Raw genomic sequence first — 25,809 nt, forward strand, 5'->3', positions numbered from 1 at the left:
CAGTGTTTACTCCTGATGTCTGGAGAAGAGTCACATGTTGCTCAGCTGAATGAGCCACTTTCTTCTAGTCTTCTTCTATGAGAACATTCTGGCAAAACTCATACCATTTTAGCCTGTTTTTCTCTGCCTGATCCCATGTAAGTATTTTCTTGACACAGACACAGGGTTCACTTCCTACCACTTTCACATACAGAAGCACCAATAGTTTCCCACTTCTACTGGAAACACCTCTCCCAATGCCTCCTGAAAATGCATTTGTTTTTCTCATGAGTGAGGAAAAATCCACTTTTGTGGTTTACAGTCCTTCTGGGATGAAATGCCATTGCACTACATCTTTTCCACCACCTTCCCAATATGCAGCTCCCACTATAGTTTATTTTATGTTGCATATATAACGTGCATGGTAACATACACACTGCTGTATGTATTTTTCTAATTAATCTCCCTGTGTTTGCCTTCCATTTCTGGAAAACTGCATTTCATTCCATCTCTTCTGTCCCAGGCCTCAAGGTCATCCACTTTTTCCTGGATGATTTCCCAAACTTCCTCTGTCAGGACAATGCCTCTCAGCATTGTGGCATCAGCAAATTTTAACTTCATGAGCACGGTTGCTATGATTTGAGCCAAAATCCTTTCTGAATATTAAAAAAGACCTCTTCTTAAGAGTGAATGCTGAAGATCTCTGCTTCTAACTCCATTGCACCCAACCCAGCCCTTGTCACCCTCCTTGAAGGCAGCCCCTGCTCACTTTCCAATTACTTTACTAAATCCCATCTTCTCTCTTAACTAATAGCTGCATGGACTGCATCAAATCATTCACTGAAGTCTCAAAGAGATGAAATCTACTGAATTTCCTTGGGGCAGAAAATCAGTTATCTTATCAAAAAGTTATTAGATTAGTCTGGCAAGACCTATCTTTAGAAAAATCTGTGTCACATTTTATCCCATTTTTCCCTCAACAACGTGTCTTTAATCAGTCTTTGCCTGAAAAAACATTCAAAGGCCTTGCACTAACAGCCTGGAATTTTCCTTGGATCATTTTTCATCCTTTTCAAATGCTGGGTATTACTATTATTAATCCTTAGAGTTATGGCATCACTCCAGGCTTTGTTAAAAACATGTCCCTCTGGCCCTCTGATTTTGTGAGGCAGTTTTTTCTCATTGCTGGGATAGAGGTTATCTGGTCACCTCAATTTGAGTGCATTAAGCTGCATAATTTGCTCTCCTTTTTATTATTGTTTTTCCATGCCCATAACCTTATTGCTATTTTTTTTCCCCCCTCCTAGATTTTCTTTCCAAAAACAGAGGTAAAGTGTTCAGTTAAGTTCTTGGGTGATGACCTTTGTTGGCACTTGTGCATACCTCTCTCAAGTGCCTCCTCAAGGCTAGCACTTACAGATACCAATTTCTCCCAGGAAGAGACGAGAAAACCTGTGCGTGTCTGTGGTCAGAAGCAGAGATAGGACCCAGACTCACAGCTATGCAGAGAAGAAAAGGGATATTTGTTGTGTTCACTGTATGTGAGCCCAGCACCCTCAAGGATGACTGCACCATTCTAAAATGCTGCTGAAAGTGGGTATCAAACAATCAGAGGGAATCAAGTTATGGCTCTCCATCTCTGCACAGGCACAAGTTCTGTCATGATGGCCCCTGCTCTTGTCAGCTCTGCCTTGACCAGCAGTGACACTACCACCTCCAATTGCACCAGAACGCTTGGCATGCAAACCCCACTGCCTATCCCTGCCCTCCAGCGTCCCTCCAACAATCAGGGCCTGCAAACAAGGAATGTTTGCTTCCTTGTGATGCTTCTCATGGACTCCCTGGTGGTACCAGGGCCTGAGGGGTCTCCATGGGTTGTATGTCAGTATGGGATGGGGCAAGAACAAAACAGACCCCCGTGCGACTCCATCCATGAGGAATCCAACAACAAAAATGCCATTTCCCATTGCTGCCTTTGGGTACAGCTGCCAAAAAGGACTTCAGACCTCTTCACAGAATTGTCCTGGGCTCCTGCTATATGTGGCACCTGCCTCCAGTGTGGGTGGTAATGAATGCCACAGGGAACAATCTTGCTTCTCTACCATACAAGGCACAAAGCTTTTCATCTATGAATAAGAAGAGCTCATTCCTCAAGACAACTAAACTCTGCTTCTCCAAATCTCAGCCAGGAACTTCACAGCCCTCTGGGCAAAGGGACAGGGGACTAAGGAGTGTGAGATGGCTTCCAGATACACATGACTGCAGAGCCATGTGAGGTTGTCCAGGCTCATGGGTAACAATTATGGAGATTCTTGCTGCCACAAAAACACACTCAGACATCAGGAAAATCCCTTGACTAGGACAGTAACTCTGCAGGGTATTTCTTTCCCAGCCAAGTTGGGGATCACATGTCCAGATGCTCAGGGTTCAGGAGCCAGAACCCCACCTTCAGACAGTGCAATGTAAGACTTCCTGAAATGCCTCCTTCTGCATCACTAGGAGTGAAATGTTGCCCACCTGATTCCCTTCAGCAGAGCACGAAGCCCTTCTCAGGGGTAAGGAGGATTTTTGCCAGGCCCAAAAACATTCAGGAAAAGCAGCTTTCCAAGAGAAAGCAGATAAGGGATGACTTGGAATCAAAGAGGTCTAAGGTGATGCTGAGGATAGAAGAAAACACTTCAAAATAACAGATGGGAATTGGAACTGCCCTTTGTAGAGAGGAACTGTACTCAAATCTCTGAGACTGGATTTTTCTTCCATTTTTGCAGTGTCTGGGTATCAGAACATACATATGCACACACACTAGACTACACCCTTCAGTTAACCTATGAGTGGCCAGGAAACAGCCCTTTATCCAGGCAGGTGCAGAAGTGACCAAGTAACAGTCCCCTGCATGACATTACTACTTCTCTCAGGTCAGTTTGTTCCAGCAGCTTTACATCCTCCAGGACTGCCAAAATATATTGCAACCAGAGATGAAGCCACTGACCCTGACAAAAAGCACATTAGCCTTTGTGCTGAGCAATACAGGATGCTCCTCCCTTGCTCTGTTTCTCTGCTGTCAGCCTCCAGTCCCCAGATGTAGTCATTCATGAGCAGTCCTCCCCACCACATGTCTAACACATTGGGTTTCTTTGTTTTAAACAAATGCCCTACAGAAAAGAGGAAGGAAACACATGCAGAGAACTCTTTGTGTTTAAGTGGAGCAAGTGGAAAGGTGTCCCTTACAGATGTGATAATGAGGAGTAGCCACAACCAGGCATCTGTTGGTAGCCAGACAGACCAAGCAGAGTGAGAAATGGCACTATCTTATGGCAGCAGAAAGGCAGGTCAGTTTCTAACACTGTGCTCTTTTTTGGCAGCAAATTACCTTAATCCCTGATGCTTTTGCTAGTAAAAGGTCTACAGCAGGGAGCAGAGGGCCCAACTTCACCAAATTTATGCCATCAGAGTGCAAATTTGCACACAGTTCTCTCCTGATTATATCTACCTGCCTCAGGTGGACCAAGAGGGCCCAGGTAGATGCAAGGTTTTATTTAAATCTGGCCTCTCACTGTGACAAAGCCTATTCTAGACACAACTTTGGCTTCCATTTCAGATAGCTGTTGTGCATCCAGCAGCCAGCCCATCTGTGAAACCTACCTCCTTGCAAAAGGTGAAGGCAACTGGTCTATCTAAAGCTTCCATTCATGGAGGAAGGAGAACATTTACATCCTTGCTTATCTCCCCAAGGCTGGGGAAAGGGAAGAAACCTTCTGGCATGTCTGCTGCTATGAAATGAAAAGAGGTCAGGAAAGAGACAAGCAGTTTCCCTCACTCCCCTAGTCAGAGCAAGAACAGCTCCACTTTCAGAAGATGAAAATATTGCAAGAAATTAAGGTGATAAGATTTTCAAAGAAGGCTCAGTAGAGGGAAGAAAGAGAAGAAGTATTGGAATGAAAGGCAAGAATTAAAAAGCCAGACATAGGGAACCTCACTGCTGGTGTATGTCATGGTGCTGGGAAGTGTCAATGAATCTGCTGGGAGACCTCCATGCTGTAGTTCAGATAAGAAATAGACCATTTGGATTTTATCCTAACTGATCTTGAACTTAGAGATCCTGCCAATCTCTCCCTCTTCCTGCATGTGTGTTTTTCCAGTGTGGAAGCTCATTTTATGTGTTTGCAGTGACAGGTTGCCAAAGAACTCTTGTGGAATGATGCAATATCACACAGGACCATGGGAACATTTGGGTTCAGGTCTCTGTATTTCAGGGGCTAAGGAAGACTGCTAATATAAGCCTAGAAATGTAACCAGTTTCAAGGTTCTACTTATTAAGCCTTTTCTGTAGAAGTCACAAAATATATCAAGCTTACTGCACTTAAAATTCTCCATCAGTCATTCGTCACATGGCTTATTTGAAAAGCCATCTTCTGCAAAGTTGTTGCAATTTTCCCCCTTTTCCAGTGTTTGCATTTATGGAATTGATGCTTGCTCAGGAGTTGATAGCTGGAAACACTCCCTCCCCTAATGGGAAGGCATGAAAGGCTGGCACTTGGCTTAGTGGAAATGAGAAGTGCTGAGGGTCTGCACTGAATACAAATAAAAAATTACAAGCTGTGATGTTTCAAATTAATATCCTGATCTCTCACATTATTCTTCAGATAAGGTCATTCCTTCCTTTGATCTCAGGATTACAGGCAGCCAGGGTTTGATTTGCAGCTACTGAAAGAACCTGCTGCACTATGCCTGCAGTAGGTACAGACCTTAAAATAAAATCCATAGTATCTGGACACTCATTTGCAGACCTCTGCCAGCACTGAAGAGTCCAAGTGTCATCCTGGGACATCAGTGGATGTACCAAGTCCTTGCAGTCAAATTAAGGGCACATTGCAAAGTCTGGTCTCTCTAAAATCTAGAATTTGTCTCAGGAATTATTATTCTCTTCATTACCACCTGATTAATCCCAGGCTATGCTCTTCAAGATCATTCCCACTTGCAAGACCAGCAAGACAACAGCAATCATTTCTACTCCTCATGAAATTAATTCTTCATAGCAACTTTAAACTAAGTACTGATTTGTTCTTCAAAATGAATGTGTTCTTCTACAGCATAATACAACTCTCCTCAACTTCAAACTCTTTTGAACATCCTGGAAAATTGTCTAAGTATTGATGGCATTTACATACATATGGACACACACAGAGACAAAACACATCTTTCAGAGTTGTGGGGTTTTTAATTATCAGATATCAAACTGCGTCTATCTTTCCTCATTTTTAAGACAGAGGATGTAGAGTAGAAACATTTTTGCCTTATTTGCAATCCTACCTAAATACTGTAAGAGGTACTAAATTAATTGTGCCTTTTCAAAGCCAAGTGCTAGGTTTTCAGGAGGTGCACAGTACCTGTAAGTTCTGACATTTCAGTAGCGACGCAGAACGCTGCTCTTCTGGAAATGAGGGCCAAGATGGTCACACCGAAGGAGAAGCAATTACAGCCAAGATTTGAAATCTGAAATGCTCAAGGTTTCCCTTTTGAATTTCAACCTTTTTTTTTTTTTTTTTTTTTTTCAATTAAATGTTGAAGAGCTGTGACTAGAAAAAGCTTAGATCTCAAAGTAAAGTATCATACTCTCTGGTGAAAGAGCGTGTCAAGACCAGAGTCAACGGAAGGCAGCAGCTCCAGTGCAGGCTGTCACAGCTAATCATGTAGGTGACCCCTTTGCTTTCTGTGTTGCAGGAAAGAATGCTGTATGAAGAGGCAGACTCCTGAAAATTTGGGTGTATGTACAAGTTTGTGCAGCAATAGCAGTGAGTAATTTCTGCTTCAGCATATTCAGAATGCCTTTTCATATGAAAATCAAACCCAAACATATTCTTAACTCCAGAACAGCCCTAGATCCTACTGTACATAATAATAAGGCAAAATAGACACTAAAACATATCATGGCAATAAATACTCTGAGACTTCATTAGAAAACCTAAAGGTTGCATCCAATACATGAAAAAGTCTAATTATCTAAGCTGACATTTACAACTAATTTGAATTGACATTAGCATGAAAACCACAATTTTACTGCAAGAGGTAGTCCTACCTGTAAGTTTAAATGTGCCCTTTAAGCCTTAATGCTGAAAACAAAGCCCTGAAGAATATCTGCAGCCCTGCCAATTACACTTCAGTATTTCATAGCACAGCAACGTGAAGCAGACAATTAGCAGAAGATTTCAGCCCCTCATTAGCAAACAGAACCTAAACAGTAACAGAAAATAAAAGCACTGTATGACCTCTATTGAGCAGATTAGGGGCTTGATCCAGCTGTGAGATATTCAGGCACCCATTACCACGCCACCAGCTTATCCACGGATGTGAGCAAATACCAGGAGCTGATTTTGCAGCGCGCACAGCGACGAGCCCGAGCACCCATGCACCTCTCAAGGCAGTAACAGAGCCCTCTGCCTGCCTGCTGTTGCTAGGAAAGAGAGACACGTTTTGCAAAAAGCAGCTGGGGTTTTTTTTAAATTTTTTTTTTTGGTGGACTTACTTTAACTGTCGAGGTTCGCAGTCAACTCCCGGCAGTAGGAGCCTCGCTGCCTGCCGTACGTCATCGCTGTCCACCGAGAAACTGCGCCGGTGCCCCGCGTGAGCCACGGCAACCCGTATCCATTCCATCAGGGGAGGGAGCACAATGAACGGCCTGGGAAAGCACAGACATGATGCTGAATGCCACAGCACACTACCACCAAAATAACAGGTACACAGAGAGAAGAGGGGGTGGGGGGAGTGTGCATGTGTATGTATGTGTAAGGACAGATAGAGAGAGAAGGGCACAAGCAAAACGAAAGCGAGGGAGAGCAAACTGGCTCAGCAAATTTCAAGCAGGTCTAAATCAGGATGCCTCACTTTGTGTCTGGAGTAGGATTACTTCAAGAGTGAGATTTATGAGCCATCTCATTTATGGGGCTCCTGTGAGGTCAGTGCACCCACTTGGCAAGCCTTTCCTCCTCCCCCCGCCCCATCTTTCCCACAGCATGTCCCAAAAAGACGACAGGAGCCTGCCACAGAACTTTGTCCTGCTACGGCTTATGCACTGGGCTGGGTACACTCCCCTGCCACTCTGCAATATGGGTGGGAGAATGAATCAGGACAAAGAAAGGGGATGTGCCCCCCACCCCAGGATGCCAGGGATGGAGAGGTGAGTCTCTAGCATCTCCTGCCAATGCAAAGTGTGCCTCCATGCTCAATGCTGAATGTGGGGGGATGTATTGTGGAGGTTATCTGTGAGCAGCAACAGAAACCACTGTTCCATTTCACTTTTAGCAGCATCAAACCATTACTCCCTTTGAGTATCAGCTGTTCTACCACTTGAACAAAAGTACACAGAAACAACCCGCGAAGTGCACGGTGGGACTCTGAGCCACAGCCCCCACTTGAGCATGGACACTACTGGAGACATGGTCCTTCACTCCACAAGACCTGGATAATCCTATGTCTTAGCAGGAGTGCTCATGCCTCGTGTGAAGAACACAACATACAGTTTGCCCCCACCTACACTAAAAATTATTCAGGGACCAAGAGAAAAATGTTAAACCTTAAATGAGAACCACAGTTGCAAGTCCTAGTTCTCAGTTAAAGAATAACAGCTGAACATCTTGGAAGGTCACTTTGTGTTAGGTCAAGATGGACAAAAATCCCAGAGCAACACAGGCTGCAGCAACTGCCCTCCCATCCCCAGTGGGTTTTCATACCCACTACATCACCTAGCTGGGTGTCTCTGTGGCTGTACACAAGAGACAAAGTCTGTATGGGGAAGAGATGAGGAAAGCCAGAAGAATCCCTCTTTGTAACAATATATTATAAAATTATAAAAACTTTTTAAAATAATACATCTGTCCAAGAGCTACTTGAAAACGCTGTGAAAGTCCTGAATTTAGTCAGGACTGATTAAAACTATTTAGATACAGTGAAACTGTTTCATCCACACTGTGGATGTTAACAAAGATTGCTGTAATAAAGAAGAAAAGAGATGAAACTTGTAAATGGCTAATGTCTTCAGGGAATGTCTCTGGTTAATCTGCTCTTACCTTCTTCTTCTGAACCTTTTTCTTTTGTCTAATTTCCTATATGGTTCCCTTTTCCTTCCTTTTTAACTGTGTATTCTCATATTCCCTCTGTTTATTAGCTCAGTGTATCACTGCAATATGGGAAGTGTTCCTTTTAGGACAACATCATCCCCCACTTTTGCTCCCTTCAATTCTTATCCTTTTAATTTGGTATTGCTTTTCCTTACTTGCCTTCCCTTCTGTTGTCCATTCTCTCAAAAGGGAGGGGGTGAAGTCTAGATTAGGTGCTTAGCAAGCAAATACTTTGCATTTTAAATATCTAGCTTTACCCCTTAAAGGATCTACCCTAAGGAAAAAAAAAAAGTAAAGAGTATATTGACTCTGGAATATCCTTTTCTTCTTTATAGTTCTTTACACCATTTATTTCTCTTTTGAAGACCTGGTTTTACACAGCTCTGATATTAATATTCTTGAGGAGGAACAAGGTATTTCACAAGCATTGAAGGACAAAGAAGCCCTGAGGCCACTAACTTTTCCTAGGACGCAAAGCTCCCAAATCTCACGGGCCCTTAAATGAATAACCTCCTTTTGAAATACAGCATCTTTGGCTGATGGCCTGGCCACTTTCATCATTATTCTATTCAAACACATCTCTGTCACCTCAAGACCAGGCTGCCTTTTCCAAGGCTTTTTCCTTTCCCCAGATCGAGTGCAGCCACGTAAGGAGGCAGGTAAAAACATCTCCCCCAGACGCCATGGGAAGATTTGCGTTTGTTGTGAAGGTGATAGCAGTCAGGAGACAGATGGGAGAAGCAGGGGTGTATCTGCTCCTGAAAGGTGACCTGGGAAGCAGGCCACCTGTGACATAAAGCCTTAGAGCAGAAGGGACTCTCTCTCTCCTAGCAGTAAGTAGCCAGGGACAAGTGATCAGTGGGAGTTGGTTCATCACTTGCTGAGCAAAGAGCAGAAAGGGAGTTGCAAATGACACTGGAAGTGTGAAAATGCATCTAGTTACCCACAAAACTTGGTACTAGGAAAACAAAGGGAAACTCAGTTCAAGATTATAGTTTGCATAAGTGAACACAGTGTGGATCAGAGAACTGAAGATAAGGTTCCTTCTGGAGCCTTCTTCTAACATCTGCTAGGTGAACAGAAGAGCAGAGGGCTATGCCTGAACAGGAGTTCCAGAGTTTCATGCTTCTCCTCTCTCATTCAGGTCAGAAACTCACCCAGCACAAAATCTCCCCCACCACAGTAAGGAGCAGAGCAAATGAGATTATTTACAGGAACTGTGATAACTGCATTATAAAATTGGCTTTATGATTTTTTTTTTCTTTCCTGGTCTTGCAAACTTCAACAGAGAAACACAAATGAATGCAGCTATTTTGGTGCAATAAATCCTGAAAGGGAAGAGAATCAGTGTGTTGGCAGAAGTGGTGGGATTTCCTCTAAAGGCCAATTTCATTCCAGGAGGACACAGAGTTCACTCAGAATATATTACATTTCTTTTTCTGAGGCTAAACAAACGTCCCACCACTGCATATTTGAGCATGTCCGGGAGTTTGCATTTTGAGAAAAGAACCAAATATGGTTGGGTGCAATGGGTTAAAAATACCCTTCAGGAGAGCCTGTGCACCATGTGAAAGGGATTTTTTTAGAAAGAAATGCTGTTTATGTGACAAAGGAGAAGGAGGAACACAAAGTTACAGGGAGGTGCTAAGCTATAGTGACATCAGCAGGGCATATTTCACTTTTCAAATGACACCATGCAAAACCAGGTTAGGTGAACACATCACATCACTGGCACATACACTGACTTATCTTAGCTGTGCAAAGGCAGATACCACCAGGAGAGTTTGATACTTTAGTGTTCTAGGACAGCCAGAGAGCAGATAAGACACCTAACGCTAAGTGCTTTGGAAACACATGCTTTAATTAATCTAACCACAGTAGGAACATGCTGGGCTTGACTACCTGAAGGATGTGGAAAGTCAAGAGTAGCTTGACTGCAGCAGAAACATCTCACTGGGCTGCAGGTCAGTGAGTGCTCTGACCTCCTCCTCCATCCCATCTCTGTACCTGTGCTTAACTTGAAACATGTGCTCCCTTCCTCTTTAATTTACTACAGTTCAAAGTTAAGCACAAGCTTAAGTAATGTCCCGAAAGAAGATCTTTTTTGGCACAGGCTCGTATTTTCTTGAGCTGTCATCCAAGGGGAAAAACATGCCCGATCAGGATGCAGGGAGAGCTCTCTGCACAGAGCAATCCCCATCCCATGCAGAAGGGCTGGGAGATGGGTGAGGGATGAGAAAGGCCAACAAAAAGCAGATCCCAAAGGGTTGGACGTTTCTGGGCACTGTCCCCCTGGTCCTCAGCAAGAGGACTGAGGGCTCCTCTTGGGAGTATCTCATCCCAGGGTCCCTGCTTGAACAGTAAAGGGAATTATGAGCGCCGCACAAGCCATCACATCCCCCAGTTCCTTCCTCCACATGACATCCTTCCCTGTTCCCTCCTGCTGCCCCACGCCTCTCTTCAAGCTATTTTGGGACGGCTCAAGCCAGCACCACCCTGCAAGGGAACATCACTCACCTTCCTCTCCCATCTCGGATATCACACATCCTTCTCTGCATCACCCTCAGACATGGCAAATCCCTGTCAGCACCCACCCACATCTCTCCCTGCCACATTCCTTCCAGAGCAGGGCCAACAACCCCTCTGTGCCCAACTGGACATCAAACCTACCTTGGTCTTTTGCAGGGCTGATGTCTCTGGGGCAGTTCAAATCACAAAAATGGTTCACCAGAGAAGCAGCTGTTATGGGGGAGAAACTAAACATAACCTGTAACTCTGATCACACCAACCACAGCAGGGATTGCCTAAAATCCTGTGTCCCTCCAGAGACACATACAGCAGAACTGGGGTGCCCACCATTTCCCTCCTTGACATACTGGTACATGGAGATATGCATATGCAATAGCTCAGGCTCTTCTCAGTGACATGCAACGATAGGACAAGGGCAATGGGTGTATGCTGGAGCACAGGAGGTTCCACATAAACATATGGAAAAACCTTTTCACTGTGAGGGTGGCTCCAGTGGAATGAGCTGCCCAGAGAGGTTGTGGAGTCTCCTTCTATGGAGACATTCAAAACACCTGGACACATTCCTGTATGGCCTCCTCTAGGCGATCCTGCTCTGGCATGGGGGTTGGGCTAAATGATCTTTCACGGTCCCTTCCAATTCCTAACACTCAGGGATTCTGTGATTCTTCTTATTATTATTATGGTAATATACATGTATATAAACAGGAGGAATTGTTGGATGAAGAGCACCAGAAATGTGCACTGTAAAACACATTAGGATGTTTTGCTGTTTCTGCATGTGTTTGTGACACTGGTGAAGCTGCTTTCTGGACACTGCTACAATGCTGCAGTTGCAAAGCACTAGGGCCAACACTCTTACAATTCCCAGCTCCCAACAGCTCCTTCCCTAGTTTTCCTCTGAACTCACCATCTTTGCAGCAGGGTGCAGGCTCCCTGCTGCCTGATGACTTTACAGTCCACTCTGCTACCCAGTACTTCAAAAGCAGGGCCATCATGCATCCCTGCCCTCTTCTTGACTTCCCAGAAAGTTAAACGATTCTTCCTCACCTTAGCTTCTCCCTGTCCCTTCCAGAGAATAATCTACCTTTTGGTCAGGACCTCCTTGCTAGGAAAGCAGTGTCCCATCTCCCTCCCTCCTTCTAGTTCCCACTATGGGGTGATTTCTTCCCATCTCCCTTCCCAGAAGGTGACTCCCTTATAATTCTTGCCAGGCAATGAGAGTCCTAAATGAGGGAAAATTGCCTGTCATGTTCTCTGGCATGCAGACTTAAACCCCCTTCCTGATGGCATGCTCATCACCACTGAATGCTCCTCATCTTTGCTCAGTCATCCTCCACCACCACGGCTCACAAATTACAGACAAGCCACCATCCCCTTGTTCAGAGCCTGCAGCATGTTCTGGGTCCAGGAGCTCAACAGATTTCCCCAGATAACCACAGTGCTCCCACAGATACCTCATATTGGAACTCCCGCAGTTTCACCAGCTGTGGAGTAGACAAAGCTGTAGAGACCTGATCCTTCTTTAACTTAAGCACTTTCTGCATGGTTCAGTTATTATAATTGCTTTGGATGATTTCTGTTTGCAGGATCCTTTAGGTACTGAGGACGGTGATGCTGTAGTAGGTGATCAGTTTCTTCAGCTGGTCAAGTTTCTTTATTTCAGTCAAGGAGACAAGACTGCAAACCTTTGTAGCAACAGCAGTCAAAGTGCTACACACAGGTTGCTGCTGTTTAAAACTGCAAAAGCAACCAAGTATGAATTAACAGTGCTTCTGTGGCGTATAAGGCTGTACACTTAGAAGAAAAGGCCTATTTAGATAAAGGTAGGGAGCTGTTTCTGCTTGCAGATATGAGTCAGCAACTTTAACATGATGATTTTTTCTCTTGCTTGGTTTGTTGTTTATGTTTCCATGAGTGTTTCTGTAAAGAAAATCCCTGTATATGAATTGAAGAGCATCCTCAGTTCTGACAGTTTTCATTTAGACTATATGATGAAACCATATATTCAAGCTAGTCCATTTTTAGCATTACTGAAAGACAGCAAATCATTTTTTTTCCTCAATGTTTAGGATACTTTTCAGGTGGGTTTCTGGGCTGCAAAACTCAGATTTTATATTTACATCATAAGCTATTTGTCTTCAGAAGGAGCAAATACTTTCTGATGCCTTCAGAAAGATGGCAGTCCCAATCCTGCCTGAGACCCAATGGAGCCAACAGATGCACCACACTAGTCCACACAGCTGTCCCATGCTAGGCAGATAATTCAACACCCCAGAAGCCCAGCTAAGATTGCCCAAGGTGAGAGCCTCTGAAAAAGCCAATTGTGCATTTTGTTCAGGCTAAAGAATCAATTGTCCTTGCTGTCAGACAAACCTCAGTGACATCTGCCTAGGTAGAGGGAAGGGTTTACCCTTATGCTTTCATGTACCAACAGTGGTGCTCCAGAGTCTGCACAGGGGTAGCTGCAAATCACAGTTTTTGGACTCACATCTGGTGTTTGATTATGTTGACTGCTGACCTCATTGCCTCTCCTGCACTGTAAGCATTAATGGCCAAGACTTGAAACACCACTGAGTCAAAGCGATGACTCGGCCAGCAACCATGATGAGGAAATACTTCACAGGCAGCAGTTTTGACATCAGATTTCACACAACTAGCTGTGGCACAAATCCCTGAAGAGATGCCAGTGTTGGGAGCCCGGTGTAGAACACACTGTTCTTGCAGTGCTGCATGCAATTTTCTCTATTTATAAAAATCCTATAGCCATCCCATGGACAATGCAAGACTAGCTTGATAAATTAGGTGTAGAATAAAGCCCTAGCCCAGCAAGGATATGCCGTCTGGCAGCTGAGCTACAAATATGCCTGAATTATTTCTTGTTACATGTGCAATTTTACACTCCGCAGGCAGCTGCCAATACTATTTCTGAGGGGATTTTTTTAAAAGTGGGAAATTTAATAGATATTTAGGACACAAATCTAGAGAATTTCTGTATGTATGTACCTTCTTTCCTGTGGTTCCCAACCAAATCAACGTTGGTGTTAACTCTGAGTTCAGTGAGGTCAGGATTTTACCATGTGAAGTTTTCAGTTAAATAGTGGATAAAAATATACAGGGTTAAATAGGGCTCTGCCACACTGGCACATCAAGTATGTGTAATCCCTTCTTCAGATATACATTGCAAGATTCACTCAGGTTTCATAGCAGGACTTCCACATTCCTAGTGCTAGCACTTTACCTGCTCTTTATCAACATTCTTCATCACTCTCTCCACTCTGCTAGCACTTTATGGAGACTGCCTTACCCCTGGAGTTTGTACCACATAATATAAATCAGGGACGCATCTCCATAGTTATTTTCCTGCTGAAACTCTTCTCTGGGTATAATCTGTACTATAGACAGGGCTGTACCATTTACAAGGGTGCTTTGAAAGAGCCAAGTTTATTGTATAGTATTGGAACACTCCTCTCATTAAGAAGGCTGCATCACATTAATTAGCCAGGTATACTAATAACTATCTGAAGCACTAAATAAAATTCAGATAATAACCCAAACCCTCTCCATTAATCCCAAATGACTACAGGCTGCAAGTTGCATGTGTGCATGTGAAGGGGACACTCATATATGTGTGCCCATGCACATTCAAAGCAGGCAGAAAAATAAACAAGCAGTAACAGCTCATGGAGCTCATGGAGCATTCCCACATACAGGGAAAAGTAGCAAAGGAAAAGTGAAAAGAAGACTAAAACCAGACACACATCCAACAACTCAATTAACACTCAAGGGGAAAAGCTAAAGGCTGCTGGGTGGTACGGGGAGTACAGGTGGTACGGCTCCTCCAAGACAGAGCAGCAGAGGAAGCACTGGAGAAGGAACTTTGCTGCTTGTGAGCAGAATTAATGGGTGGTTCTGGACAGGCAGAGCTGCTGAGCTGCTGCTTCTCAATGAGCTGTTAATGGGGAACATGAAGAGTCAGGAAGTAACGAGGACTTTGTCAATACAGCTGTGGATAAAAGTGGGTAAGGAACCACTTCAGGAAAAAAACCATCACACAAATCTGCAGCTACAGATTCTGTGCTTTCCGGTGCTTAAGAAATTACTTGCAATAATTTGGGAAGTGTTATAGAGGCTGAGAAACAAAACAGAACCACAGGACAGAGCTTTTCATTATACCAGAAGCAGCAACCAAGTAAGAAATCTTGGCAGCAGTGGCCTAATCTACATGTTTTTTTTCCAAATCCCAAGAAATAACAAACCTAAATAATCCATGGCTGCCCACAGGTAGAGGCACTGGAGGAGAGCTACTTTCACATGCAACACCCAGCACAGAATGAATGTCTCCATCATGTCCTGGCTGGATACATTAAGAAAAGACTTCACAAACAGGTCCAACCCCTCTCCTATACCTCCAAATACACCAAAATAGTTGTCTTCATGGTACCCAGAGCTGTTTGATTACCCACCCCAGCAGCACTGGCTTGTGTTGGTGCCAGCAATGCAGCCAAAAAATCACAGAGTTTCTCCCAAAATGACCAGCTTGAAAGAAGAATATGAATTTGGTGTGGTCACACATCCATCTTACAATTGGGATTGCTGGCTTTTAGGAATTGGGAAATAATTTCCAGTTCTTCTGAGCAATCCTGGCCAGTTTCCATCTCTTCCTCATGAAAGCAGTGCCCCCCTCCCCCCCCAGGCAAGAGCATTTCTGTATAATCATTTTTCCCTTATACTTTTCCTAAAGACAAACACTATAAAAAGCACACTGTATTCTCATTTCTTCACCTCCAGGAAGAGCAAGGACAGAGAAACACTCCCTAGAAACGAAGCACCGGATTTATTCAAAGGTAAACATCCCATTTAACGAGTCCCCCAAGACTGTGAGGGAGGTACTGCTTTCTGGGCTGGAAAGTGCTAAGCCAGGCAGGACTGCTACCATACCAGCTTCCCTCCCATATCCAGTCTCCCCAGAAAGACATGCAGAGCCTTTGAAGCTCCCTAACTCAACCCAGTTCAGAGCCAAAATCCAGGTGAGCTGAAGATGGCTGGGAAAAACGGAAGCAGCTCTCACAGGGCCACCAAAACCTGCAAGAGCAGGGGGAGCTCTCTGGCCACATCCTGCAACCCTTTCCAACCTGAGCATGCATGATCAGAGAGTAGGGGGCCAAGACACTAGCCACGTTGGTTTCACATAGAACCCTTCCAGTTGGAAAAGGGCTTTAAGATCATTGAATCCAGTCGTTACCTAACTCTTCCAAGGCTGGTGCTAGACCATGTCCCTTAGCACCACAGTTGTGTGCTAACAAAGGGCAATCTCTGCTTCATGGAAATACTGCCTACAGTCAGATCCACAGAGTCTTGCCTTCTCTGCACCAACAGAGACACAGAGAGGCCAAGAATGGGGAAAGATGTCTGGATCTCGTTGCTTCCTTCTGGGCTTTTTTCAAAATAAAGGCAAGTGCCACAGCTGGACAAGAAGAGACAGAATACAACACACACATAATGCACAAAGCTTGAAAATATTTGGCATATAAAACGTCATGTGCACAAACCCACTTCCTCACAATGCACAAAAAACCACCATGGAAACTGAAACCACCAAAATAAGTATTGGACCACAAAGCATGTTTGCATGTTAAAAAAAAGGCTCCTCAGAATACTAAGAAGTCAGCTTCTCCAGGCAGCAGAGGATGGTTGTGTCCAGTCAATGAAACTCCAGACTACAAGTCCATAGAAATATCCAGGCTCACACTTAGCCCTGCATTGCTCCCACTCCAGCACTAACACATGTTTGATTAGGCAACAGGAGGAGCATCTGCTCTTTCCAGAAGTGACCACAAGCTCTTGGCAGTAACACCAAGTACTTGCTCTGGCCCTAACCACACACCACAGTTGTTAAACTGCCCTGCCAAAAGAAGACATCTTGCCAGAGAGAGTGTTCAAAATGAAGCAAATAAGAGCAATTGTTTTAAATAATCAGTGTTTCAAGGGCTCTAACAAAGAGAATATGTATGAAGGCAGCCTCAGAGAAAGGAAAATCTATTAAAGCAAATGCTAAAAGTGATTTTTCAGATATTCCTGCCCTTTTCACTTTCCACATGAAAGTCTGCAGAAATCTTTATATTCTCACTGGTTCCAGTGGCATTACTCCCACAGATGGGGACTACAGATCAGGAGAGAGCATTTCACAATTTTGGTTATTTTTTGGGCATATTAACCACTCTTGGACATGAGTTAAGCCTTCCATAATGACAAAGCTGGATGAGAAATCACGAAATTAAAAATAATTCAGGAAAATGAGAGAATTCTTCGTTCTTGTAATTTCCCTTTTGGGTTTTTTTTCATATGCTGGAGACAATAGAGCAAAAAACTACAAACATGCTCACAGAGTGACCCAAACTTGGAAAGAAACAAAATGCCATCCAAAGGCAAATGGCAACATTCCCAGTAACATCATTAATGCCAGAGTTTCATCTTGTTTGCTTGTCTGTGAATCAATATAGAAACATTTCGATGAAGATATCCTATTACATACATTTTAAGATAACATATATGATGAGATTCTCAAATGTTGCTTTTGAGATGCAGAACTCATACCAAAACAACAACCAAGCCCCACACGCACAGGTCTTGGACACACGTGTGTATCAGGGCCTGGCTCACACGCAGAGCACAGTGTATACATAGGCATGTAAACATGGAGCCCAGCTTGAAAAGCAGCTTGCATTTGCCTCACTGTGAATACCCATCATAAAAATGAATACCCAGCACTTTCCAAGCTCCAGCCACTCCTTTTCTCCATAATGGGGAAGCATACTTTAAGGCTGGTGAGAAGCATGGCAAGGAAACAGCACAGCATGCCTCAGCATGCAAGAAAAGGCTCATGTTACTAGAAGCTTTGCTGGGCTTTTGACAGGAGATGGCTTTATCTTCTTGGCCAGCAAGCTGTCCTGCTAATTTTCTGCAGTGCCTGGGTGCAGAGCTGCCCTGTGCTGGGCACCCTGTCTGCCTGCCAGCACTTGGTAATTGCCATTACCAGCTTCAGTGCCAACTCTTCTCAGCTTACATCAGATCCTGAGTCAAGATGGGATCTCAGAGGTGTTTCTCCTGCCCTAGCCATCCCCAGAAGAAGAAGAACAGCAGCACACCTGGAGCCTGCCACCGCCCTGGCCAAGGCAGCCTCATGGTTACTCCCATGCCTGGGTACTCAGCGCGGCTGGAGCTCAACATCTTTAATGATTTCTCCTTTCTTACACACTACTCTATTCATTTTCCACTTCCCCAATCACAGCTGTTGAGCCCTATTAGCACATAGAAAAAACACATTTAAACCCAAACCTGCTAGGCCAGAAATAGAAGTTCTCATTTTCTTTTCCAAAACACGGAATAGCTGAGCAACAACGAAAGGAAAAGGAAATCTCTCCCAAGTGCACATCTGGAACCAATTTGCTGTACGTAGCCACTGGGTGTCACTTTTGATATATACTGGGTTAGCCACGCAGTACTTCAGTGAGAGAAAGGGATTTCAAAGAGGTGATCCTAAACCAAACCAGACTGCTCTGTGGCCTCTCAGGCACAAGCTGTAATTAGCAATTAGCCAGCCAGGCTGATTTATTCACAAAACGCCTTTGCCGCGGCATTAAGCACCGCATAGTGGCTCTTACCTCTCGGTCTGCAGTGTGACTTTTGATGGCTCCACATTAGGGTTTTCCCACTCCATTTGTGGACAGTGCATGAAGTAACAGAGGGTGTACAGAGCCTCTGGCTCCCAGTAGAGAGATCCCTGCTTCTGGTGCATTGGCGTCCCATTGCCGTGCTGCTTGGCATTGAGGGGCTGGAGGTGGTGCATTGCTCGAGACACCAGGTCACCTGGAAAAAGCAAAAAGCTGGGTAAATGCCAGGCTTTTCAGCTGCCTCACCCCTGAGTTTTCAAACCAGAAGACACACTGGGTTGGTTTTCCCTTCCGTTTAACCACACATATGCAAACAGTAAGGCAGGATTCCATACATTATTTCTCGCCAGGATGGACTCTGCCTGGTGGTTTACACGGTGTGGTGTCACACAGGCAGGCTGCAGACAAGCTCTCGAAGGCCTGCAGGAGATGCTTCTGCAAATATGGGGTGTAGGCAGTGTCAGGCTCACCCACCTCAGCACCACCAAAAAGAACTGGTTAACCAGGGCCACAGCTACCTACAGGCAGCCTTAGGAGGCTGTCAAAATCCCACGGTCCCCAAAAAAAATGACCTGTGGGGATGATGCAAACCAGCTAAAACCTTCATGCTCCTGGTTAGAGAGCAGTAAGGAAATCAAGGAAGGAGGCAGCAGTTAGATAATGCACTGAGCACCATGAGAGTGTGCAAAAAGGCATGTGGGGGGGGAACATGCTAAAAGATAACATCAGAAATATGTCACCAAAATTACAGTTTGTAATCCCAGGCTGGGCATGGAAAACTTCATGTTAGCTGAAGAGCAAAGCCTGTGAAGTAGGCTCACCCAGCCCCTCAGGTTTCCAGAGTACAGGAAAATGACCCAAGAGAAAGTAGCTCATCATCTCCAGCATACCAACATGGTTTTGGGTGCTTCTTTGCAGGGTAGGTATGGGAAACCAGCCTCAATACACGGACCAGAATCAGGAAAGCCAGCAAGAGGTATTAACAGGGAAATACATGTGCAAGAAGCAGTGAGTCTCTTAGCATAGCAGTGATTGTAACTAATTAACTAAAGTATGTCCCCTGAGAGAGTGAATTTTACATTTGTTGATAAGTGACCACTCCATGAAAAGCAGGGAAACAATTGTGGTTATAAACTGCCTGTTTTCACGTGTTCAAATCACTCTGAGAGTACTTTGGGGAGAAATCTCAGATCAAATCAGATGGTTTGTTTTAAATGAAAATCTGAGCAAGAGCCCTTTGGGTCATTCTTAAGCTATACAAAAGCGAGTGATGGGGAAAGGAGGACATCATTTTCCAGTGTTAAGAAGAAGTCACATGCTTTCTGTTATTTGCTTTACCCAAGTGACCACTGAGTACTGAAGCTTGGAAGGGAAAGTTGGAAATGTAGACCAAGGTAGACATATAAACCAAAAAACTAGACTGAAGAATGAACTCCTAGGCAAACTTAAAGGAGAACCATTTTGACTGTGTGCAAGGCAGAGCTACAGTGTTTTTTGGCAAAGTCCCACCCCTGTGAACACATCACAGCACATCATCTCTCCCCAGCCTGACTTGCACAGAACATGCTGCTGCGATAATGTGCACCAGGGAGAACAGAAACATCCTGCTGAACAACGCTCAGACCAGTCCTCCAAAAAGAGTTCTTAAAACCATGAAGAGCAGAAAACCACTGGCATGAGAAAAGTGCTGAGTTCATGATTTCAGGGTTTTGACATAATTTTTTGTTGCACTCTGCAATATTCCTCCGATTCAAAGCTTTCATTTAAAAATAGTCTCTTTCTTTTCCCTCTGCCAGGAAATTGTCATGATAGGAGAAATCTTGCAGCCCTGCATGCTCATAATTTCCAAGAGAACTTGTGCATGCAGAAAGCCTGCAGGATCGGGTCAGCAGCAGAAACAGATGTGCCTCTGAGATGACTTCCTAGTCCTGCACAAAATTATCTGCAGGCAACCAGAAGCAGCAGAGAAGTTTTGGACCCCCTTCACTCAACCTAGTCTTATCCCAGTAGATGTGAACTGCCAAGCCTAGCACAGAATTTAACTTCTAGCAACCTTGCTGACAGTGTAAGTAAATTCCTCTCCTTTCCTCCAAAAGATTTAAAAAAAAAATAAGAAGGAGTAGAAGTGGTGGCTGCAACATCCAGCTTTAATAATAATAGCAAACACAGAGACAAATGAGTTGCACTGAATTCAGGCTTTTCAGACCCAAGCCACTACTGCACTAAAGCATGTGGTTAAAGTTAAGCACATAACCAGTCTCGTTTCAGTGGATTGAGATAGCAGGCACCAGTAAATGCCTCTGACTTCTGTATCAAATGATGAATAAAAATAAAGATGCAATCTAGGCCCAGATTAAGGCAGCAGCATTACTTCATCTCCATTCCTCTCTGAGAGCTGGGGCAATGCGACTTCAATGACACATCCAGCACCAGATGAAGCTGCACAGTAAGGAGGGAAAGCAGCCACAAAAGTGATGCAGGCTGGGTGGGCAGCTCAGAATTGCTGTTGATGCAAGGCTGGAGGAACTTGAGACTCACTGCAATCAATGGCAAAGCTCCTATCCCTTCCAATATGACCAGGAGTTCACACTTTTATTCTGTATTTCCTCAACCACTTCTTATAAACCCACCAAACCAATTCATGCTATTAAAATTCAATTAACACTTTTTATGCTTAAATCTCATTTAATTACAGCATACCAAAAATTGATGGGCTTAGATCTTGCTTTTGTCTTTGCTATATGATCTCTAGTATATTTTGAGTAATTTCTATATTAACAATTGTTACAACATTCCTATATAAGAGACAATAAATAATCAATACCTGTAAAGCATTGATCTTCACAGAGGACAGTAAGTAAGCATAAAAAGCTGCATTATCATCCTGCTACCAAACAAGCAGAACACTGACAGGAATTGCTGCTCTCTATTTTATTCCAGAACGTAACCTCAGACAAGCCACTGTATGCCCTGGTGCTCTTTTCCTCCTCCAGCCACATCCAGTTATAGTGCAAATTCTTCAGGGCAGAGACTGTGCCTTAGCATACCTGTGCAGCAGGATCAGTGCCAGGAAGGGATGAGGGAGCTGACAGGAGCATGCACACACTCTCTGATAGTACTTAGACACACTCTGCAAAATGTAGTGGAGGGTAACATCTGGTTCAAGATGCATGTGTGTTGTTTCAATCCCTACCACATTTTGCTGCTTCTATTCTTCCTTCCAAATGTGCTTTGGCTTCTATGTTGTCTTCCAAAGAATACACCAAGAGTTGAAATTCTCTCTGATCCTGGCTAGGGCACTCCAAAGCCCGTGGACGTGAAACAAGCTTCACAATGACACTCACTGGTCTGGTTTCCAGCAGTCAGCTAACTCGAGTCTCATTTGAGAAACCCAACCTATTTGGTCTCCTTGCCAGCTATAGAAGCCATAGTATATCTGAACAGTGAGGGCAACCTTAAATTTGTGGCCTATAATAAAGAGGGGAAACCCCCTTCGGCATCAACCACACAGAGTGTGTTGCTCTTCAGAGCCATGTTCAGCTGTGGCAACACTCTACAAGGGGAGGTCACCTACTCACACTACTGCTGCTTTCTGCATAATTTTTGGCCCTGAAAATATCTCTCAGATACATCAGTTCCTGAGCACATCATTTTAAAAACAAACCAACCAACCCCATGAAATATAAAAATATCAGCAGCTGAGTTGATCTTGTAACTCCATGGACACAGATCCTGGGGCTGTGGCATCATGACACAAGGGGCTCAGCAGGGATCTCTGCCTTGCCATCATTCTTGCACCGATACAACTGCCTGCAAACATGAGGAACAGACCAAGGAGCTGCACCGATACAATTGCCTGCAAATATGAGGAACAGACCAAGGAGCTGCTCTGCCTGACAAAAGACTGACAATTTTATTTTGGTTTTCATTAAAAACAAATAAACACTTCTACAATTTAGGCAACATAAGTCAAGACAGTCTATGCACAAACTGCTCTGCTGGCAGTCAGGTAGAGGAAGACATCATGTGGTGTAGGGTAGACAAAAAAACCTCCCCCAAACCAGCAAGGTTGGGGGATATTTCAGGACATTTTTGTTGCCAAACCTGGGAAGTCAGAACTGGAGGACATGTTTCCAGAGGGCAAAGGTGATGGCAAGCCCCAGGTTGGCACTATCTTGCAGCCCTGTATCAGGACGGGAGAGCTCTGGCAACGTGGCTCCATGCTGGACCCTGTCAGCCCAGAGAAATGCTGCGTCTTGCATGCTGGCTAACAAAGGACCTGTGAAACCATCACCACACTGCTCCACACAGAGAGCTGTCAGGGTAGCTGCCAGTATTTCATCCTTTCCATAACTAAAGCAAGACTCACCCATTACTGCCGCTGTCAGTTCAGCACAGTTTATGAACACAAGGTCCACATACATTTGATTTAAAGATTGAAAATATTATGTAATGTGTGTGTTGTGACACGGGTCTGGTTTAAGGCAATACTGAATATTTAAGGAACAGCCTCACTGACTTCAAGCCAAAGATGTGATGTGACAGGGAAAGTTAAGCTGCTCCAGTCTATGTGGGGGTGGTATAAAACATACAGCACAGCAGTGAATCCTCACACCCTCTCCACAGTGACCAATGAAGCCTTTTTTTTTAAACTGTTTGGCTTCAGTAAAAGCTAGCAACACTGCTTTTACTCTTCTAGAGCCCAACATGTAAAAAACCCCAAAACATCTATTTCCAATGTTGTAACAAAAGAGGGGGGATGGAGGAAAAGCAAAAAGAAGATGAAATAAGAGGAAACTGTAGATGCCCAACGCCCACTTCTGAGAAGCTTCCTGCATGATTTTATGGTCTGTTATGATTGACTTGATCTTGCAATCCTGTCTGCCTAGGAGAAGCTCACTGCTTTCAGAGGGATAAGCCTCCATAGCCTAAAACATTCAGCTAGGTGTATGTCTGCACAACCATAACCCTGAGGTGAAATAATGCTGGACTGGGCCTTACATGGACACTCCCTGCAACACCTATTCTGAGATGTTCTTCTTCCAAAAACACATCCTAAACCTGCAAGCACAACTTTAACAATGCTACTTTTACACACTGGAAACAAGCCTATGACTTTCCTTCAAAGCCCATGGGAGAGAGGAGGATCTCTGTTTCCACAGCCGCCCTTCTTCCCTCATGATGTCCCATTAGGGCACCATGCAAAGCAGCAGCAAGCAACATTTCTAGCATGACAGCATCCTGCAGGCAGTACCCATCAGTTTGATGACACTGGTCTGATCATCCTTCAGCTGTACATGACTTCAATGTGTGTAGCCTGCTCACAGGAATCATGACCTGCAGTGGGATACGTTGACAGCAACAATATTACTGCTTTGCTGTGCTACCTGGGTGAACAGTTTCTCCTGCAAAAAGGGGGCCAGAGACATAGACTGGAGTTGTGCCTGTCCCTCAGAGCCCTCTATGTCCTCCTGTGCTCTGTCCAGAGCATGATCAGGAAGCTGTACTCTAGATGCCAGCATCATGTCATGGACAGTAGTTTGCCCCCTTGTTTGCCACATGCAAAATCCACTTTCTTGACCTGGATTAATTTTACACCTCAGTATAAAAGCCTTGGATCTATGGTTGTGCTCACAACAAGCTCCAGAGAGACTGTATTGAAAACACGATAACCCCGATAATAAATCATGGCCTATTCAATCAGACTTGATATCTGATAGCCATGATCATCCTGCATCCTTCCCTTTCTACCTCCCTGCTCTTTCTGGTTTCTGCACAAAAATGATGCATTGCTACAGCTCACATGTGCATGAATACAAGTAGTGGAACTGTGTCTCCTGTAGGAGAGCAGACTGCTTCCAGCCATCCACTAACTCAGCTGCCCGAGCCATCCCTTCCTTTCAGTTGTGCAGTTCCTTCATGTTTCCTCTGCCTCTGGCATTGCATCAATCTCTACATTTCACAAGTCAGCTGAGGAAAAGCTGTTCAAGTGAAACCTTTCCTCAGATGATTTATTGGAGGTCTTTCTATCATTAAGACAACCCATCTATACCAGGAAAGGCATGTGCAGAGAGCCAGGGTGGGTGCACATTATAAAGTGTTTAATAGGTATTTCACTGTGCACATGCTCTTAGCACAAAGTATCTTCAAACACACAGCTATGCTATTCTTGGCACACAGTGCATTCCAGGTTCAAGAGCCAGCTGCCTCAGGCTGTAGGTACACTTGGGGTGCCCTAACCCACAGTCAGTAGAGCACCCCACATGCAGAAGATTCACTGTCAAACTCACATTGCAGAAACCTCCCCATCTCTGCCATCTCTGCTTGCCCTTGTAATGCCCCTCTGTGAATTTGCTACCCTATGCAACCTTTTCTTCTCCTAACAGCCATTCAGCTCTTCCACAGTAGAGCCAACAAAGGAGCTGAGGTTCCACACTCTGAATTCAGCACCAAAGGACAGGACTGAAATACAAGCAGCCCATTTCCTGATGGTGGCTTCCCTGTGGCCTGCCACAGATCATTTAGCCTTTTATCTCCATTCATCACACCATCGTAAGAAGCTTCTATTTATATTATAGAGCAAGTGTTTGTGTGCAATTTAGTGTTTGCAAAGCCTTTGAAGACTGAGAAATTAGACATTGGATATATCCCATAAAAAAGCCATGATAATATCTCAACCTTCTGAAGTTTACATACCTTTACATGCATACAACATTATATGTATACATATAACATTATTGCCTTCAAAATCTCCAATCCAGTGCAGCAAGCATGATGTTTGTGTTTGATTCCCCTTAATCCACACCAGCTCCAAACAAAACAAGCTTTGACTTGGATGAGCTATTCATCTGCTGACCTAGTGTGAAGCCTTCCATCTGCAGACTGCCACTGTCCTAGGGACAACTGTTCTAAGATTTAATTTGGTCTTGTGTAGATCCATGTCCTTAAACACTGAATTTAAGAGCCTCCTATGGCTGAGTAGGCCAGCTGAAGAGCACCCACCCTGGCCTGAACAATTGCCTATGCTCTGCACAGCATGGACTGGAAACCAAAGGAGAGGAAATTGCTGTTTTAACCCAAACACACTGTGATGCACCAGAGTTCAGGGGTGAACGGCAGTTTGCAAGACAAGGGTGAAGTATGTGGAGGAGTTTTTAGCCAATACACTGGTGTACTAGGGAAGGGCAGTGTAGGGTTGAAGTTCCAGCATCTCCCACCCACCAAGGTGGTATCTTTTGCCTCTAACCATTAAACCTGAGCAGGCTTAAATGCACACGGTAGAAGCCCTGGTGGAACAAAACCACTTGCATGAAGACAGACTCCAGCTCGGGCCTCCAAGAAAGCAAAAGTCTCACCAGTGTTGGGGTAGTCAAGCAGCCCCCAGAGGAGTGCTGACAGCAAACAAAGACCCAGACAAGTGATAGTTGCCTCTGTTCCACCCCCTGTAACTCAAGACAGAAACCCATCCCGTGGTCAGCAGGGCAGTGAAAGGGAAGGTAAAGCCTTAGCAGGGTGTG

General features: G+C 44.4%; 1 protein-coding gene across 3 annotated transcripts in view; it reads right to left on the reverse strand.

Annotated features, from left to right (window-relative positions):
• ABTB3 (ankyrin repeat and BTB domain containing 3) overlaps window positions 1–25,809 on the reverse strand; it is a 174,736-nt gene that overhangs the window by 42,322 nt on the left and 106,605 nt on the right. For all 3 annotated transcript variants that reach the window (XM_054386587.1, XM_054386586.1, XM_054386585.1), the window contains 2 exons: window positions 18,284–18,488; window positions 6,503–6,655 (listed from right to left, as the gene is read on the reverse strand). In XM_054386587.1, coding sequence (XP_054242562.1) covers window positions 6,503–6,655; window positions 18,284–18,488 — 358 coding nt within the window. The remainder of the gene's footprint in view (window positions 1–6,502; window positions 6,656–18,283; window positions 18,489–25,809) is intronic.

This window comes from Indicator indicator, chromosome 14, assembly GCF_027791375.1.
Source record: "Indicator indicator isolate 239-I01 chromosome 14, UM_Iind_1.1, whole genome shotgun sequence".
Lineage (NCBI taxonomy): Eukaryota > Metazoa > Chordata > Aves > Piciformes > Indicatoridae > Indicator > Indicator indicator.